A 17,387-nucleotide genomic window follows, 5' to 3' on the forward strand; every position below is an offset into this window, starting at 1 on the left:
TTATATTATTGCCTTCGTTTCTTGGACTACTGCTTTGTGGAAGTAATTTAACTTATTTGTCTCGAACTTCTATATTAATCCTCTAAGAAAGGGCTGTCCAAACCACGATCCACGAGCCTCATGCGGTCGGAACTAATATTTGTGCGGCCCGCGACAAGTTTCTAATCTACCACATATAATCTAATAAAACTAAACTTAACATTATTACCGTTAAGTCATTACTACCATTTTCATTTTTCCCTGAAAAACCATGGACGTATTTATTTGTTTCTGCGGTCCTCCAAGCTAAGCAGTGACTTGTATTGGCCCGCGATGGTATTTGCAATGGACAGTCCTGCTCTAAAACGTCTTGGAGGAATTAGTTAATATTTTGTAAATTAATTAGCAATTGTATTGTTCTATACTAAAACTCGCTTGGACTCATTATATCTTATTATTAAAATGATTAGTTAGGTATAATAAATGAAATATTTTATATTATAATTCTTTTTTATTAAACCTTTATAATTTTTCATATTGTAATTTTTTTTTTATTAAACATTTATAATATTTTATATTATAATTTTTTTTAATAAAAATTTATAATATTTTATATAATAATTTTTTTTTATTAAACATTTGTATTACTTGTTTTTATAGCTGTTTAATATGTAATTATTTACATATTAAAAATTTGTTTCTTTTTTTTATAAAATTGGAATAATTACTTTTATAATAATGTGTCATCGATCAGAAATCAATTTTTTCCAAATATAGATTTTCGTAGAGGTGTTATCTTGTTTTTGTATAAACGTATCAGAAGGCACAGTTTCTTTTTGGAATAATAAGCTTTACTTTTGTTGATGAATAATCTCTCCCAAAAATTTTTACCTTTCCAAATTTAGTTTTTTCTAACCTTGAGTTATTCACGATAAGAGCTCTCAGATATCATAATTTTGTCTAGGAACAGTACAATATGAAAATAGAAACATTATTTTAAGAAATATAAATACATATAGAATATTTAGTATGTAAAGTTTTTACTTATTACCGATTTTTAATAAATATCTCCAAATCAATATTTTTATAAACCCAAATACATAAAAGTATGGAACAATATTTGTTTCAGTTTGCGGTTTCCAGACAGTAAGTATTTCATAATGTTGTTCTTATAGACGTAAGCCAAAGGTCCAAATAAAAATATAAAACAACTAATCGGAAAAGCTAGTTCATTCTTAAAAATTCGTGTTGCTAGAGATTCATTTAAATCAACTTGTTTTACTGTGAGTTCACAATAATAAAACAGAAAGCGAATCCGAACAATCTCTGGTAGATCAATTATAATATGTGTACATTTCAAATCTTTGTCAACACTACTTTTTATGTATTCATGCCGATTAATGAACTCACATAGAGCAATAACTTTTATCTTCTTCCCACAACACGAATTCTCCCAACATGGTGTGCCAGTCATATTCTTCAAAATTATACCAATCTCGTTATTTAGATAGATTTTATCATCTGAGGTTTTGTGTTTTTTATGCGATTTAAATCCATCGCATAAAATTTTATACAAACTATCTAGATTACAACCGAAAAACCCAAATTTGGTTCCATAACTCATGCTTCTTCCTTCAAACAACACTTCTTCTTCAGAATTAATTGAGTAATTGACCTTAAAAACATATGTCGGTATGTCAACATTGTAACTTTGTTCTATATTTGCCATAAGATCAACAAATTGAAAGTATTTCAGTTTCTCCAATCTTGGTTCATTTAAAATAATCAGTACAAAATGCAGTAACTTGATCACTAGTTTGTTATTGCAAGTGTAGTCCTTATTAAGAAATTTGAAACGTACATCATACAGACTAGGAGTCACATTAATTACATCCAGCATTTCCTCTACGTTCCTAGTAAAGTCTGGTATGTATGGTAGTAGCAATTGATTATCACTGTAATTAATCGTTGCAGTAATGAATAAGTTCCACTTGGCATCACAGGCTTCTAAATCATCTAACAGTACGTACTCCAACTCTTTGCATGCTCTCAAGTAATGAACCAAAGTATCTGATTTTCCATTTACACCAATTAATAGTGGTTTACACACACCAGTATCTAGCAGTTTCTTTTCTAATTCTTCAAAGAATAAGTTATCATATTCAACCATTTTGGGTTCTATAAAGTAAGTAATTCTGTATGTGAAAAACCTACGATTTTGAGATTATCTACTTTTGCGAAAAATGAAAATTATTATGAAAATAAATTTTTTTAGTAAAGTTATGTATAAAATATATTTTTAAATAAATAAAAATACTATACTTGAGTAAATTAGAATTTTGATATTAAAGGCAATGAAGTTTTTAAAAAAAAAAAAAACTTTGATTAAAGCTTGTGATACAAAACTTTTTAAAAGATGTGTATTGATTTATTTCAAAACTCAAACTATTTCAAATCTTAATATATTTTATCTCAAATAAACGAAAGAATCTCATGTCATTATGTATAGACATAATATACATAGATATACATGATATACATAGATATGTATATCACAATTAAGTCAGACATTAAATATATCTTCAGATTTCCTCTTATAGTATGTTCCCATTGCCTTCGTTAAAGCAGTTTATCTATTTGATTTAGGTCGTTAATAAAGTTTCGTACTGTTTAACTTAGTTAAGTATAAATCAAGGGAAATTACATAAAAAATGCAACATTGTAAAGTATATAAATTGAATAATATAAATTGATTTAACTGCAGTGAGAACGTGGTATTAGCTGAATAACAGGTATACAAAAAAGATTTGTTAGATAATTAACGTTGATTTTCCATCACTAATCGGAAGTAAATAGAAATAAAAGATAGAATTTAGGCACAGTCTCTGCAATGCAATTCACAGAGCTTTAAAAAAACAGGAAGTCCTAAAATTTCATGGGGAGAAATATATCACGACCAACATAGTAGTAAAGCAGACACATTAAATTAACATTAAATTATGAAATATCAAACAAGTTTAGATACATAAGTTATATGTGTTCTACGTTTTATATAAAGTGTGACTAATGTAATAGGTTAGTTCAAATTATACTGGCGAACCTAGAGATACACTGATGCCAATTGTCCCATTTAGGTGTTTAAAAACCATCTTGCAACTATGACAATGCCTAAAATGCGCTTTAAAGGAAAGTCTTGAAGCTTGCTAAGATCCTCTAAGAAATAAGTTCCAATTATTATTAAACGACAATAGTACAACAAGAGAAGTAAAAAATGTCTGGGAAACATATACTATTCAGTTCTATTTGAGTATTAATATTGTGAATGTTCCTTAGATGTGAGAATTGATGCAAAATTGCAAGACAGATCAACATGGTTTGAGATTATTTGCATACCTGGACTGTATAGAAATTCCTTCAATAGTGTTAGAGAGGTTTTAAAATGCTCTTAAAAATACAAAAGTAGCAGGTCCGCATATATTGACGATGTTACAGTGTTACTAATTAAATAGCATTATGGGAGTTATTTAAACGATATGTTTCAGCCCAGTCTGAATATTTGTGATGAAAAAAAAATTTGATACAGGAAGTGAATCATATTATCATTAACGTCATATTCATAATGTTGAATATTAAAGTAATTTTATAATAAAAATTATTAAAAAAAAAAATCTCCTAAATTTTATAGTTAGGGCTCGTGAGGTCTATAAAAACTTTAGTATCGAATGGGGTTTTTGTATTCATTTAATGACAACGAAAAATAATTATATAAATGTTGTTACGTCATAGTAAATTTTAAAATGAATAAAAAAAATTACTTTATATTTTGGGTCAGAAATTTTATATATTCAAATTTTATTTGTACGAACGTACCTACATGTGCACGTTGAACTGCCAGACAATACGTAATTTTTTTTATATTCTCTACGATTCTTACAAAATAGTGTGAGGAAGTGTCTACGTGGCATACATTAAGTCTTGGGTATATGCAAATTTCATAGAAACATTTACATTATGGAATTTGCGTATAGTTTTATATTTGCACGTAGTTCTCCACCATAATAGCTGAATCTTTTCTCTCTAAGTAGTTTTTTCTAGTAGTCAAATTAGTTATAGTTATGTAGTTATTTCAATCTTGGTCATTATCGATTATTGAAAAATTGAATTAAAACTATTATTATTTATATTATTACTATTGTTTTTTTAATTATCTTCAACATTTCTTATCCATCATTTTTATAATTTTTTTATTGGCATTGCATATAATTATAGAACAGATAAAATCAATTACACATCTATTTATAATCATAAAAAATACAGTAGAAAGCTTACTGGAACTTCAAAAAAAAACATTAGAACTCATGTTTTTCTAGTATTGATTAGAGTAAATATCATTGAGAATAATATTTCCTATTCGAAAGACGATAGTACTGGAACTTAGAATTGAGCACTACTACGAAACCCTTACGTAACTTTCTCTTTTTTAATGTTTAATTAGTTTGTAATTTTTTTCTTTAATTATTGGTATATTTGTTGAAAATATCAGTGCAAAATCACGTAGGCACACTGATAGACCCGTAAGTCTTCTGAAACAATTTGCTTTTGTTGATAAGTACTATTATCTACTACTTTTATCATAGTTGTGGATCTCCAAAGGAGGAGAAAAATATGTTTAACTAATATTTCACTGTCCATCCCTGACCAATACAACACTGAAAATCTTTGGACCCTAATTTCTCAACGATCTGATATATCTGCTATCATTTAAAATTAGAGTTCATAGCCAACTTTATAAACTGTTGTACTTTGACTTAAGTCAAGGTGTCCATACGCTAACTATCTTGGTATTTGCCATCAGTTTGACCTAACTGAAACTTAATAAATTTATAAATACATATCGTTAAATATATAATTTAAATAATATATTTATTTATTTAAAATCAGTGCTATCATTTACAAATTTTTAATGGACTATTTTACGAGTTAATTTATTAACTAAAAAATTTACATAATATTTTAATTTAATTTTTTTCTTTTTATTTACAGTAACTAAATTAAAATGACGCAAGAAAAAGTGGAAGAAGTGATAGCTGCTGCAGGTGATGAACCTTTTTTGGGAACATTGGATATTGCACTTTTAGTTGTACTCATAGCAGGTGCTGCCTGGTATTTTATGCGTAATCGCAAAAAAGAAGAAGAACCCATACGATCCTACTCAATACAGTAATATCTAATAGACACATTCTAAATTTTCAAGATGTTAAAAACACTTTGTATAATTATAGACCCACCACAGTTAGTACGACGACAGCTGCTGAAAACTCGTTTATTAAAAAACTGAAAGCTTCAGGACGTAGTTTGGTTGTATTTTATGGTTCACAGACTGGCACTGCTGAAGAATTCGCTGGTCGTTTGGCTAAAGAAGGTATACGTTATCGATTAAAAGGCATGGTCGCTGATCCAGAAGAATGTGATATGGTATGTTAAAGAACTATTTTAATTTTGAAACATTATTGTAAATATTTTTTTTTTATTTTTGTAGGAAGAACTTCTACAATTAAAAGATATTTCAAACTCTTTGGCTGTATTTTGTTTAGCCACATATGGTGAAGGTGATCCAACAGATAATGCTATGGAATTTTATGAATGGATTACAAATGGTGATGCTGATTTAACTGGTTTAAATTATGCGGTAAGTTTTTATACAATCATTTTAAAAATTATATTCGTATGAAGCACATGGTATGTGCGTAAATAATTTATGCTCAGCTAAATAAATTTTGTTAAATTTTAAATTTATTCAGACGGAAAGTGATAAATAATGAACATATGATTTAAATTAGAATGCCTAACTCATTATAAGAGTCGTGACCTATTTCCGCATATTATCCAAAAATACTTTAATGCTATATGAATAATAAAAGAATGGATAATATATATAAAGTAAACATATTTTTGAAGTTTGTTTTGTTTTATTCTCAAATATTTTTCTATTTGCTTTATTTTCTATATAGAAGTTTTCTTAGCTTTTTAATCGTTGTTGTTGTTGTAACCCTCGGGACCTGTAAGTAGAGAAACAACGAAATACGACAAATACAGAGTAGGAAAGTAGGAGGAACGTTAGGGGATAAATGGAGGGTGAGAAGGAGGAGGATGTGGAAGAGTTGGGTAGGAGGTATTTATGTATTTACTTAGTTGTATACTAAAAACCTGCGTGCTGTATATAAGAATTTAAATTTTATATTAATATTATAGTAATAATCTTAAAAAATATATTAATATACTAAATAGCTTGGCACTTGCAGTCCAAGAAATTATATACGGATCACTCATGATAAGTACCTAGAAATACTCGAAACAGTGTTGTATGGTCAGCTAAATTTCAATAAATTAATCAAGTTTTTGCTGTTGTTTCTTCATTACTGTTAGAACTCTTCTATAAAAATGGAATGTTTGTTAAGTAATATCACTTTGCAATAGTTGTTGATGTTTGTACACTGTTGTTGTTATGGGTTAACAACCGTCTTGAAAAACAGGCACATATAGCGGCTACATTACTTGAATAATAAGTTTGGATGGAGAGCGTGAGCTATAGGTAGAACTGCTAGGTAGAACTGAAGAAAGGGATACGTATAACAGACCAGTTTGTGGTATCACCCCATAAAAATAGCAATTACTTATAAATTTCTTTTTTTATATACATATATATAATTGTGAGTGTCTCCGGGACATATAAGTTATACGGCCACTCTGCATGCATGCACGAGCTATAAAGCTTTAATATAAGTTATTTGGTATTAATTTGCAATTCTATTGTTAATGTTATAGATAAGAGTGAATATTTCCGGGTTTGATAATTTAATTGCATTTCAATTTAATGTTAATGTATGTTTTTTACAAAAACATATTAATATTTAAAAAAGTGTACTAATTTCTACTAATCATACAGTGTGATGATTATTAACTAGAAATTAATAGGAGTCTCTAAATGTTTTTCTAAATTAAAAAATTTAATTTTTTATTTTTATTGTTTAATTTTTTTTAAGCTTTCTAAATATAAAATCATATTGTACAATAGTTTGGAATTAGAAGATATCAGGGGGTAGGATTATTGTATGAAAATGGTATATTTCTTGTAAAATGCTCTCTTACAATTTATGACTGCAGAATTAGGTGGTCGAACCGAGCTGCGATCGATTTGCGTAATTATTAAGTTCGGGATTCAGTACTGGTAATCATTAGTATGTCGTGTGATGAAAGCACTTTAAGTATTGGATCGAGTTGAACTCCAGCGTCGATGGTATATATTGTATTAAAGAGATTTTTTTTATTACTTACATATATAAATGAAAATTTTTGAAGGAGTTACAGATGATCTAGAAGTGATGATCAGAGAAGTGTTGTGATGTTTATTACTAAAATTTAAGGGATAATAATACGCTACGTTCCCTTCTGGTTTTTATTGAATAAAATTTACTTTAAAAAATTTTTTAATTATTAATAGAAATCATAATTATTTGCTTTAAGTTCGTTTGGTGTCTTTTAATGTCAGATAAATTTATTAGCCTACGAGCAAATAGTATCGTTCAACCATTATTAACAAAATCTATAGATAAACCTAGTCTTTGGTTTCCTCTAAAATACCGGTAGTTTAAAGGAGATTGTCTTTTTAAAGAAACATTCATTAAGTTAGGTTCAGTTCTATTTAAGTTGAAACATTGTGCTTTTATTTTGTATAGTACAATGCAACAAGCAATTTTTTTCTTCACGTTTTGAAAAATATTTGACATATATTAAGTATTTATTTTGAGCCTTACTTCTTATATAGACAAGGGCTTCATACTATAAATAGACTTTTTATTTACTTTCTGTTTTTATTATGTTCGCTATATTATATGAAAGTTTGTCTATGTTAAATGAATGGTTTTGAGACTTTTACAGTTATATTGCGTTGTAACTAGTATTTTAAATTTTTTTCGAGAAGACTGAAATTTTATCCATTTCAATGTTCGAGTATGCTTGTGTTCGAGCATTTCCAATATTGAACAGAACGATCCGCTTAAATATCTATAAACACCAAAAGATGCTTCTGTATTTAGCTTGAATATCTTCAGTTCGAATATTTAAAGTAATTGATTCAGATTTGAGTATACTCGAACTGCTAGAGCTGTTCGATGCTCGAACACTTCGACCCAACTTTGAGCAGTTGTATCACAGTTTCTATATTATTTTATAATATAATATATCATAATATGTAATAAAATAATTTTGTAAAATATTTCACAAAAATTGTTCAATACAACTCCAATAAAGATATGATTAAAATATGTTCAATCAAACTAAAAATTTCAAATGTTTGGGTATTTAAATACGAGTATACAGTTTGATGTTCAAACACACACACTTTGAAGCACTAATTTAATACTGGATTCACACTAGAGTTTTGTTTTTGTAATTTTAGTTGTCAAAAATGTTCATTTTGCATTAAAAGCAACAACAATTGCCACCTAGAACTATAAACATGACAGCTAAAATTACAAACAATTTTAGCTGTCATAATGTTAATTTTGAACTAATTATATTGCACTTTGAAGCATTAATTTTAACGTTGAACTAATTGCGTTGCACTTTAAAGCACTAACGTTCAGTTAACTACGCTGCAAATGTCAAATGTTTCATAACATGTTCCATAACATATAAACATGTTAGCATGTTACTAGAGCTTCAAACACCTTAAACCATTAATTTTACCGTTGAGCTAATTACATATAAGAATTATAGAATTTTATAATGTTTCATAATATTTTATAATATTTCATAACATTTTAACTTGTTTCATAACATGTTAACATTTTACTAGAGTTTCAAACACCTTAAACCATTAATTTTACCGTTGAGCTAATTACATATAAGAATTATAGAATTTTATCATGTTTCATAATATTTTATAATATTTCATAACATGTTAACATGTTAGCATTTTACTAGAGTTTCAAACACCTTAAACCATTAATTTTACCGTTGATCTAATTACATATAAGAATTATAAAATTTTATCATGTTTCATAATATTTTATAATATTTCATAACATTTTAACTTGTTTCATAACATATTTAATAACATTCTAACACGTTTTATAACATATTAACATGCTAGCATGTTACTAGAGCTTCGAACACTTTAAAGTACTAATTTTAACGTTGAGCAAACTATATTGTGAATATGACATATGACTATTTCATAATAAAATACATAAATGATAGATAATATATAATAATATAATATTATCTCATATTTTACTAAAATTGTTAAACTCTTTTCATGTTAGTCTAATGAAAATAGAATTAAAATGAATATATTACAAGAAAATAAATCAAAATATTTAAATCAATTTCTCATAAATAATAGTATGCAATTAAAAATAAATAATAACCGTTAATAATGATTATGTAAAAACAAAAGGTTAAGCGGGAAAATATTCATTAAGTTCATATATAAGTACTTGATATATAGATACATTCTGTAACTATTATAATGTCTATGTTATTGAAATTTGTAATTAATAATTATAATGAATAGCGCATTATCTATCATATATGATATTATTTTTTTTAAAAGAAATTATTTATTTGATTTAATGATAAAACTACAATACCAAACTCGATTAGAAATCGTTATTTATGTATTTCATATTTTAACTCCTTCAGTTCTTTGATGCTAAGTTAAAAATAATATGTATATAATTTTTGTTAAAAACACTGATAATGCCATTATCGTAGGCCAGCAAATTTTGCTAAATAATTTTGAGATAAGTTAAACCAAGTCGGCTGAAAGAAACAATATTAAGAACTAAATAAATAAAAAAAGCTATTATCAATTTTTATTATACATATGCCATCATATTTATATATACATATACGAATAGTTCACAATTTTAATTATTCGTTGTGGCCGAATATGATATCTGCTCAATGTCATTACAAATAACCCGTGTTGAACTCTCCTAATACTGATAAAAACAATATATACACGTAATTTGTTTATTTGTTTTATATTGAATAATATCTAATCATGTTTACTTTTTATGTATGATGTAATTTATAATTATTAACTTCCTCATATCTGTTATTTTACGCTAATAGTATTACAAACCAGATATAATCTAATACTTCAATACTAAAATATCTTAGTACATAATTATTGCTTTTTATTTTAATTATATAAAAAAATAAACATTTTTGAAGTGCACTTATTTATTCTGTAAGTTTGTTTTAATTTTACTATTTGTTTGTAGATATGTAAATATTTAAATTAACTAGATACTTAGGACGTGTACGAGTTAAGCTAAGTTGATGCTAAACGAAATGGAAGATTTTTTGGGATTTTTTGCACTGCAAACATTTAGTCATTTATTAACACGTATCGACACATTACGACACTACATTATCGGCACAAGTTAGAATTTCCCTTATTTAGAACGCAACTTATATGCTGTTCAGACACACCTTAGTTTCGCAAAAATCTTAGTTTCATCTTCGTTTCAGCGAAACTAAGTTGTTTTTTCCATACAAAACTTAGTTTCAATGTCAAAACGAAACTAAGGAAAATAGCCTTAATTTCGCTGAAACGAAGCATGAAACTAAGGGAATTTTCAAATGCAACTATGTTAAAAACAAATTTTAAGCAAAAGATAAAATTGAGATAACGAAAAAGTGACATGTATTTTTAAAAACAGCTGACTTTAATAAAACCGGGAAAATATTTTGAATAAAATTTAAACAGTTAAGCATTGGCGATGGAGAAGAAAAGTTATAAAAAAAGGTACGGTTGGACCCAAGCAGCAGAAAATGCACTTTTGGAGGTTTTGGAGTGCAATATGGAAGGCTTTCGTGGTGCACACAAGAACGGGCATGTGCATAAAGAAATCAGCGATGCATTAAATCAACTCGGGTTTATGCTCAATCCCAAAGAAGTGCAAACGAAAATAAATAACATGACCTCAAAATTCAGGTATTTGGAATTAACGTAATGAAGATAATAATAATCAGGATGTTGGTTTTTATCAATATTTTTCAGCTCTTTTAACCATTGTGCATTAATGTGGTCGTTTTCATTTAAAAAATTGTGCAGCACACAACAAGCACTCACAATTATATTTGCATTATTAATTCTATTGTCCAAACCCTTTCCTATTCGTCGAAATCGTGCTTTTAAGTGTCCAAATGCATTTGCAACAACCCTCCTACATTTCGAAAGTTTCTAGTTATAATTTTTTTTACAAGCGGCATATCAACATTAAATTCCATATGTAAACAAAAAACATATGATTTCCTTAATTTGGGCAGTATGAACACTTTCGAAACTAACTTAGTTTCATTTTTCCGAAACTAAGGAAATTTGGCTGTCTGAACATAGCATTAGCCTAACTCGCACACGTCCTTAGAATACATTTTTGTTTAATGGAACATACTGTACATATAGCTGCCTTTGTTATTGCTGCTGGGTAATTCCAACACTTTTGGAGAATACAGTTGAGTTCATCTTACTTACGAATGACTAAAGTTTTCTTTATAATTATATTATTAAGTTTATTTAAATATATAAATTTAGAAACTAGTATAATTGAGAATTGATTTTTAAGTTGACAACAATGTTTCCAGTGTCTCCAGTGTTTCCAATGTGATAATTATTTTAACAGTTATTTTATAGTTATTAAATTTTGTCATATCTACATGACTAGACTTGAACCAGAATACTTGCATATATTGTTGTCAATTATAATATCAATCATAAAACAAGTTCCTTAGCTTCACTCACTCATGAAGACAGTGTTCAACTTAAGAATGTTTTAGAAAAGAAGCAAGTACACTTCAGTTTACAATATAGCTGGTTTACATTAGTTTGAAACCAATTACTTATGTCTAGATTTATATCAGGTTAGTATCCACAACAGCCACATCCACAGCGACAATGCCTACATACTCCACATATACTATATCAATATTGATAAAAAAAATAAAATAGAAGCCTTTGAAGTAATATCAATCCCCTTAAGACATTAAACTAAAAGATGACATGAGATCAGACCGCAGCTTGCGACTTCATACAGACGAATAAAATGAAAGTCTTTAAAACAATATAAATCCTATCACCTAGTTATGCTTAGGTTCCTTACAGGTCACTATCCATAACAGCCAGATCCAGAGCTACATTATGTATATAATCGCCACATGTACCAGATCAATCTTGCTAAAAAAGCTTTTAAAATAATATGAGTCCTCACAGAACACTAACCTATGACCTGACATGAGATTAGATTGCAACTTGATACAGACGAGTAAAGTAGAAATATTTAAAACAATATTAATCCTTTCGGTACACTGTAGTATAAGATGACATAAAATTATAACTCTTGAAGACCCGTTCGCTAATTTCACAAGAAGAAATACCTGAATATACCTCTCTTAGTAAATCTAATTTTACATTAAAATATTTGGGCACGTAATTCAACTCACTTCATAACATCTTCAATCTTAAAACCAATGAAGTGATTATATTTTATTTTATCTCGACTTCTTAGATTAGGAAATATTAATATGCCAACTTCAAGAAATTTAGATCTGCTTAAGTCGAATGATCAATATTCGTATAAATACTGGATTAAAACACAAAACTTATAAATTTATTGTTAGAAAATATCACGTTAAATAACAAATTAAATTTATATATTATAAATATGATATTTAAATTTAAAAATTATATCAGTGACTTTCTACCACTGCTTTAAAAAATAAAACCTTTTATTTCAAAAAACAAAATATGTAGTTTAACTTTGAAGTCCATCTTTAAGAAGATGTGAAGACTTATATGTCAAATTTATAGTCTATATGTATGCAATTTGGCCACGTTTCATGAAAAGTAAATTCGATTTTCTCATTCAGATGCCTCGTATAGATATCAGTCTTATGGTGGGTTTGCTTACAGGTCATTGTAGATTAGGTAACCATGCTAGAAGATTAAATCTACCTTTCCGTCATACCAGTGGTAGCTATGGGGAAGACGTTGAAAGTGCCTCTCATCCACTTTGTCTTTGTCCAGCTCATACACGGCGGCAACTCCACACTTTAGGTAGGGGCGGGCCCCCTTCCTTCCTTTCATTCCTTCCTTCTAGATTGAATCACGTCTTTTTAATCGAAAACGTTAATATTATTATTTTTTTTATTATTTTTCTATTTATTTCTATTTTCTTTATCTCATTTTACGTGTAACCTGTAAGTGCTCATTATTGGCCACTTAAACATTACTTAAGCTCTATTATTAAATTACAGATATTTATTAAGTGCCAAATTCAAACTTAATAATTACACATTGTGAGATGGGCCCTTAAAATACATTAATACAATAATAATACGTATGTACCTACATCACGTATAATAATAAATTTTTCCTATGGGCACCTAAACATATGGTTACGTTTTGTGTGTGTGTGTGTGAATTTCTATTGCGCATAGACTACAATAAGAGAGTGTGTATTTCTCTCTTTTACTCTTATCATCTGTGCGCTCTTAAGTGGTTGTATGTTTCCCATTTCAGATTATTTAATTCAAAAACGTGCATTTGCCGATTGTCGGGTCTAGTGTTTGTGTACTACAATTAAATTAATTTATTATGAAACATATATTTAATTAATAATGAAAAGTTAGAATGATTAAATTAGTTAATAATTAAAAAAATTACAACTAGATGTGATAATATAATTATTAATTACACATCAAGAGTTCTTACGTAATAGTTATGAAATTCTATGAAAAATGTACAGAAGTCGGAGTTTGGCACAATTGAGTTCCTCATGGATGTCTGTTTATGGTTTATCGAAATTGACGTCAGACATATCGTCAGTGCGGCGTTGGAACGCATTAGTATTAAAAAATTTATGTAATAAAAATTTTATATTACAAAATTTTAAATTCGGGGTAATTCTCATTACCGCAGTTTTTTAGTTCCAAAATTTCTGTTTTTAATTTAAAAATTTTTATGAACAAAATTTTAGCAGTAAATGAATTGTTTTTATTTTTTTTTTTATTATAAAAATAATAATTGGACTTTGTTTATTTTTTACAGGTATTTGGATTGGGTAATAAAACTTATGAGCACTACAACAAGGTAGCCATCTATGTCGACAAAAGGTTAGAAGAGCTTGGAGCAACCCGCGTGTTTGAACTTGGTCTCGGTGACGATGACGCAAAGTAAGTAGTCTTTGAACCTTTGAGTTGTCTTAATGCAGTTTTAATTGTTGTTGAAATTAAATTTAATAAAATGTTTTTGTCAGACATTTTATTATATTTACTTTATTATCACAATTTAATTGAAGCCTAGTTGAATCTATAAATATGTGTCATAAAAGGCTTTGTGCTAGGTAGGTATTAGGTTATACCGGTGAACCCTACTTAGGCCTATTAGCCCATTGTGTTATCATATATAGAGGAAAACTCAGGGTTAAAACCCACCTAGAACTTCTGACGAAGCTCAAAATACTGTTTAGTGGGAGGTCTTAACATATAATTAATCAAAACCCGCAACAAATAGGTCTATTGACCCAATGTGTTACCTTATACAGAGGAAAACTCAGGGTTTAAAACCACCTAGAACCTATTGGTGAAGCTTAAAATACTGTTTAGTGGAAGGTATTGTAATTGATCAAGGTCCTCGAGAAAGAGGACTCCTAAAGTCGTTGCCAAACATGAGCTGGGCACAGACAGTGTGAATGAGAGGCACTCTCATTGGCTTCCACACAGCTGCGACTGGTATGAGTGAAAGAAAGATTGAGGTACCCTAGTTTGCAGTGATCTGTAAGTAAACCTACCATAAACCTACTGATATCTCTAAGGGGGATCTTAATCAGAATATCGGATTTCCTTTTAGTGAAAGGTGACCAGTTTGCATACAGATATCTGCGTATCTTTGTGTTAACTAAAAACTCAAAAAAACTTTTATTATTTAGTAAAATATATTAAATTCTCACAAATGTTTTTCCTCAAACTTTCCATATACATTAAAGTAATCTTTAATAAATTTTTTTTTTATAGCATTGAAGATGATTTTATTACATGGAAGGATCGCTTCTGGCCAGCAGTTTGTGACTTCTTCGGTATTGAGGGCGGTGGTGAGGAAGTACTTATACGTCAATATCGTTTATTGGAACAAACTGATGTACAACCTGATCGTATATACACTGGTGAGATAGCACGTTTGCATTCGCTACAAAATCAACGTCCACCTTTCGATGCCAAAAATCCCTTCCTTGCGCCAATACTTGTCAATCGCGAATTGCACAAAGCCGGTGGTCGTTCCTGTATGCATATTGAACTTAATATTGATGGCTCTAAAATGCGTTATGATGCTGGCGATCATGTAGCTATGTATCCTATTAACGATCTGGGACTAGTCGAGAAATTAGGCAAAATATGTAATGCTGATTTGGATACTGTTTTCTCTCTAATCAATACTGATACGGATAGCAGTAAGAAACATCCATTCCCTTGTCCTACAACATATCGCACTGCCTTGACACATTATTTGGAAATAACTGCCATACCAAGAACGCATATATTGAAAGAATTGGCAGAATATTGTACAGATGAAAATGATAAGCAATTCTTACGTAGTATGGCCTCTATAACTCCCGAAGGCAAGGAGAAATATCAAAGTTGGATACAAGATGCTTGCCGTAATATTGTGCATATACTTGAAGATATCAAATCTTGTAAACCGCCAATCGATCACCTTTGTGAATTGTTGCCACGTTTGCAGCCACGTTATTATTCTATATCTTCATCTGCAAAAGTAAGTTTTATACAATGTTTCATATAGGTTTGATTTAAATATTATTTAATTTTCCTTATAGTTGCATCCAACCAATGTTCATATAACTGCTGTTTTAGTGGAATATGAAACTCCAACTGGTCGCGTGAATAAAGGTGTTGCTACAACTTACTTGAAAGATAAGAAACCAGCAGGTAGTGAAATCAAAGTACCCGTTTTCATACGCAAATCGCAGTTTAGACTGCCCACCAAACCAGAGACACCCATTATTATGGTTGGTCCTGGTACTGGTTTAGCACCTTTCAGAGGTTTTATACAAGAGCGCCAATTCTTACGTGATGAAGGTAAGACAGTTGGTGATACGGTACTTTACTTTGGGTGCAGAAAGAAGAGTGAAGATTTCATATATGCAGAGGTAAATTTATAATAGAAATAAATTATTAAGGAAATCATTTAATAAATCGTTAATATTAGGAACTTGAGGAATATGTCAATAAGGGCACCTTAACGCTGAAAACAGCATTTTCACGTGATCAAAAAGAAAAAGTTTACGTTACTCATTTGATAAACCAGGATGCAGATCTTATATGGAATGTTATTGGAGAGAATAAAGGGCATTTCTACATTTGCGGGTTAGTATTCAAATTAATTATTAAGAAGTTAAAATTTTAAAATAATTGTCTTTCATTTTATCTTTGTAGTGATGCTAAAAATATGGCTGTCGATGTAAGGGGTATTTTGGTAAAGATTTTAACTACTAAAGGCAATATGAGTGAGGCTGATGCTCAGCAATATCTGAAAAAGATGGAGGCACAGAAACGTTATTCAGCAGATGTTTGGAGTTAGAAACGATTGATTTATGCGAGCAGAGTCGTTTTCGAGCAAAACATTCCTCCGCTAATGAACAATCTTGCATGTTTAATGTTTCATAAAAACAAGAACAAGTTTATTAAATTTTTTTGTATATTTAGTTATGATTTTAATTATTATAATTTTAGTATCCGGTTTGGGAATATTTTCCATTCGTCAAATTTTAGCAAACAAACGAAAAGAAAATACGTTTATGTTTATTTCTATTTAATTTAGAAATATGTATGTAAAATAATTTTTATATAAAATAAGTAAAAATTTTTTTTGTAAAATAGCATCCAGTAAATTTATTTATTTCGTATTTGGTGTTTTACAAATATTGTGTGCAATTATTTAGAAAAAAATAACAAATTTTTTTATCAAAATTGAATTTTTAAATAAAAACGAGCTATTAAAAAAAATAAATATTTTTATACACATATTAAAATTTAATTGGTTATTTCGCGTATGGGAAATTTATTTTTAAGAGTTGCATTCGACATTTTTTACCTTAAATCAGTTGATATATTTATAATGAATTTATATGGAATTTTTTTGTATGGTAAATTATCCGCCTAAATGAACAAAACTGCGTAAATGAGCCAAGTGGAAACATGATGTTACACTGTTGTTTTCGATATTTCAGATCTGTAGTCAAAAAGATAAAGGCTTCTGTATTCCAATGTGTACTATATTTCTTCGATTACTACATTTAATTTGACTTTAACAGTATATTGTC

General features: G+C 28.7%; 2 protein-coding genes across 3 annotated transcripts in view; one reads left to right on the forward strand and one right to left on the reverse strand.

Moving 5' to 3' along the window:
* LOC119670379 (NADPH--cytochrome P450 reductase) overlaps positions 1–16,911 on the forward strand; it is a 30,544-nt gene extending 13,633 nt beyond the window's left edge. The window contains exons 2-9 of the mRNA XM_038080624.1: positions 5,023–5,199; positions 5,262–5,454; positions 5,519–5,668; positions 14,099–14,223; positions 15,064–15,820; positions 15,882–16,214; positions 16,274–16,431; positions 16,501–16,911. Coding sequence (XP_037936552.1) covers positions 5,036–5,199; positions 5,262–5,454; positions 5,519–5,668; positions 14,099–14,223; positions 15,064–15,820; positions 15,882–16,214; positions 16,274–16,431; positions 16,501–16,645 — 2,025 coding nt within the window. The 5' untranslated portion in view covers positions 5,023–5,035 and the 3' untranslated portion in view covers positions 16,646–16,911. The remainder of the gene's footprint in view (positions 1–5,022; positions 5,200–5,261; positions 5,455–5,518; positions 5,669–14,098; positions 14,224–15,063; positions 15,821–15,881; positions 16,215–16,273; positions 16,432–16,500) is intronic.
* On the reverse strand, positions 701–2,253 carry LOC119670380. Of its 2 annotated transcripts, none has more exons than XM_038080626.1 (2): positions 1,048–2,253; positions 701–939 (listed from the first exon to the last, which is right to left on the reverse strand). In XM_038080626.1, the coding sequence occupies exon 1, from the start codon at positions 2,147–2,149 to the stop codon at positions 1,064–1,066; it is 1,086 nt and encodes a 361-aa protein (XP_037936554.1). In that variant the 5' UTR covers positions 2,150–2,253; the 3' UTR covers positions 701–939; positions 1,048–1,063. The 2 variants fall into 2 exon arrangements, with proteins under 2 accessions (XP_037936554.1, XP_037936553.1); XM_038080625.1 differs by having other exon boundaries at positions 1,031–2,253.
* Positions 16,912–17,387: the final 476 nt, after the last annotated feature.

The sequence above is a fragment of the Teleopsis dalmanni genome, chromosome 1, assembly GCF_002237135.1.
Source record: "Teleopsis dalmanni isolate 2A chromosome 1, ASM223713v2, whole genome shotgun sequence".
Lineage (NCBI taxonomy): Eukaryota > Metazoa > Arthropoda > Insecta > Diptera > Diopsidae > Teleopsis > Teleopsis dalmanni.

Excerpts from the sequence above, each read along its gene's own strand:
- LOC119670380 (XM_038080626.1), bottom strand. The coding sequence starts at position 2,149 with ATGGTTGAATATGATAACTTATTCTTTGAAGAATTAGAAAAGAAACTG.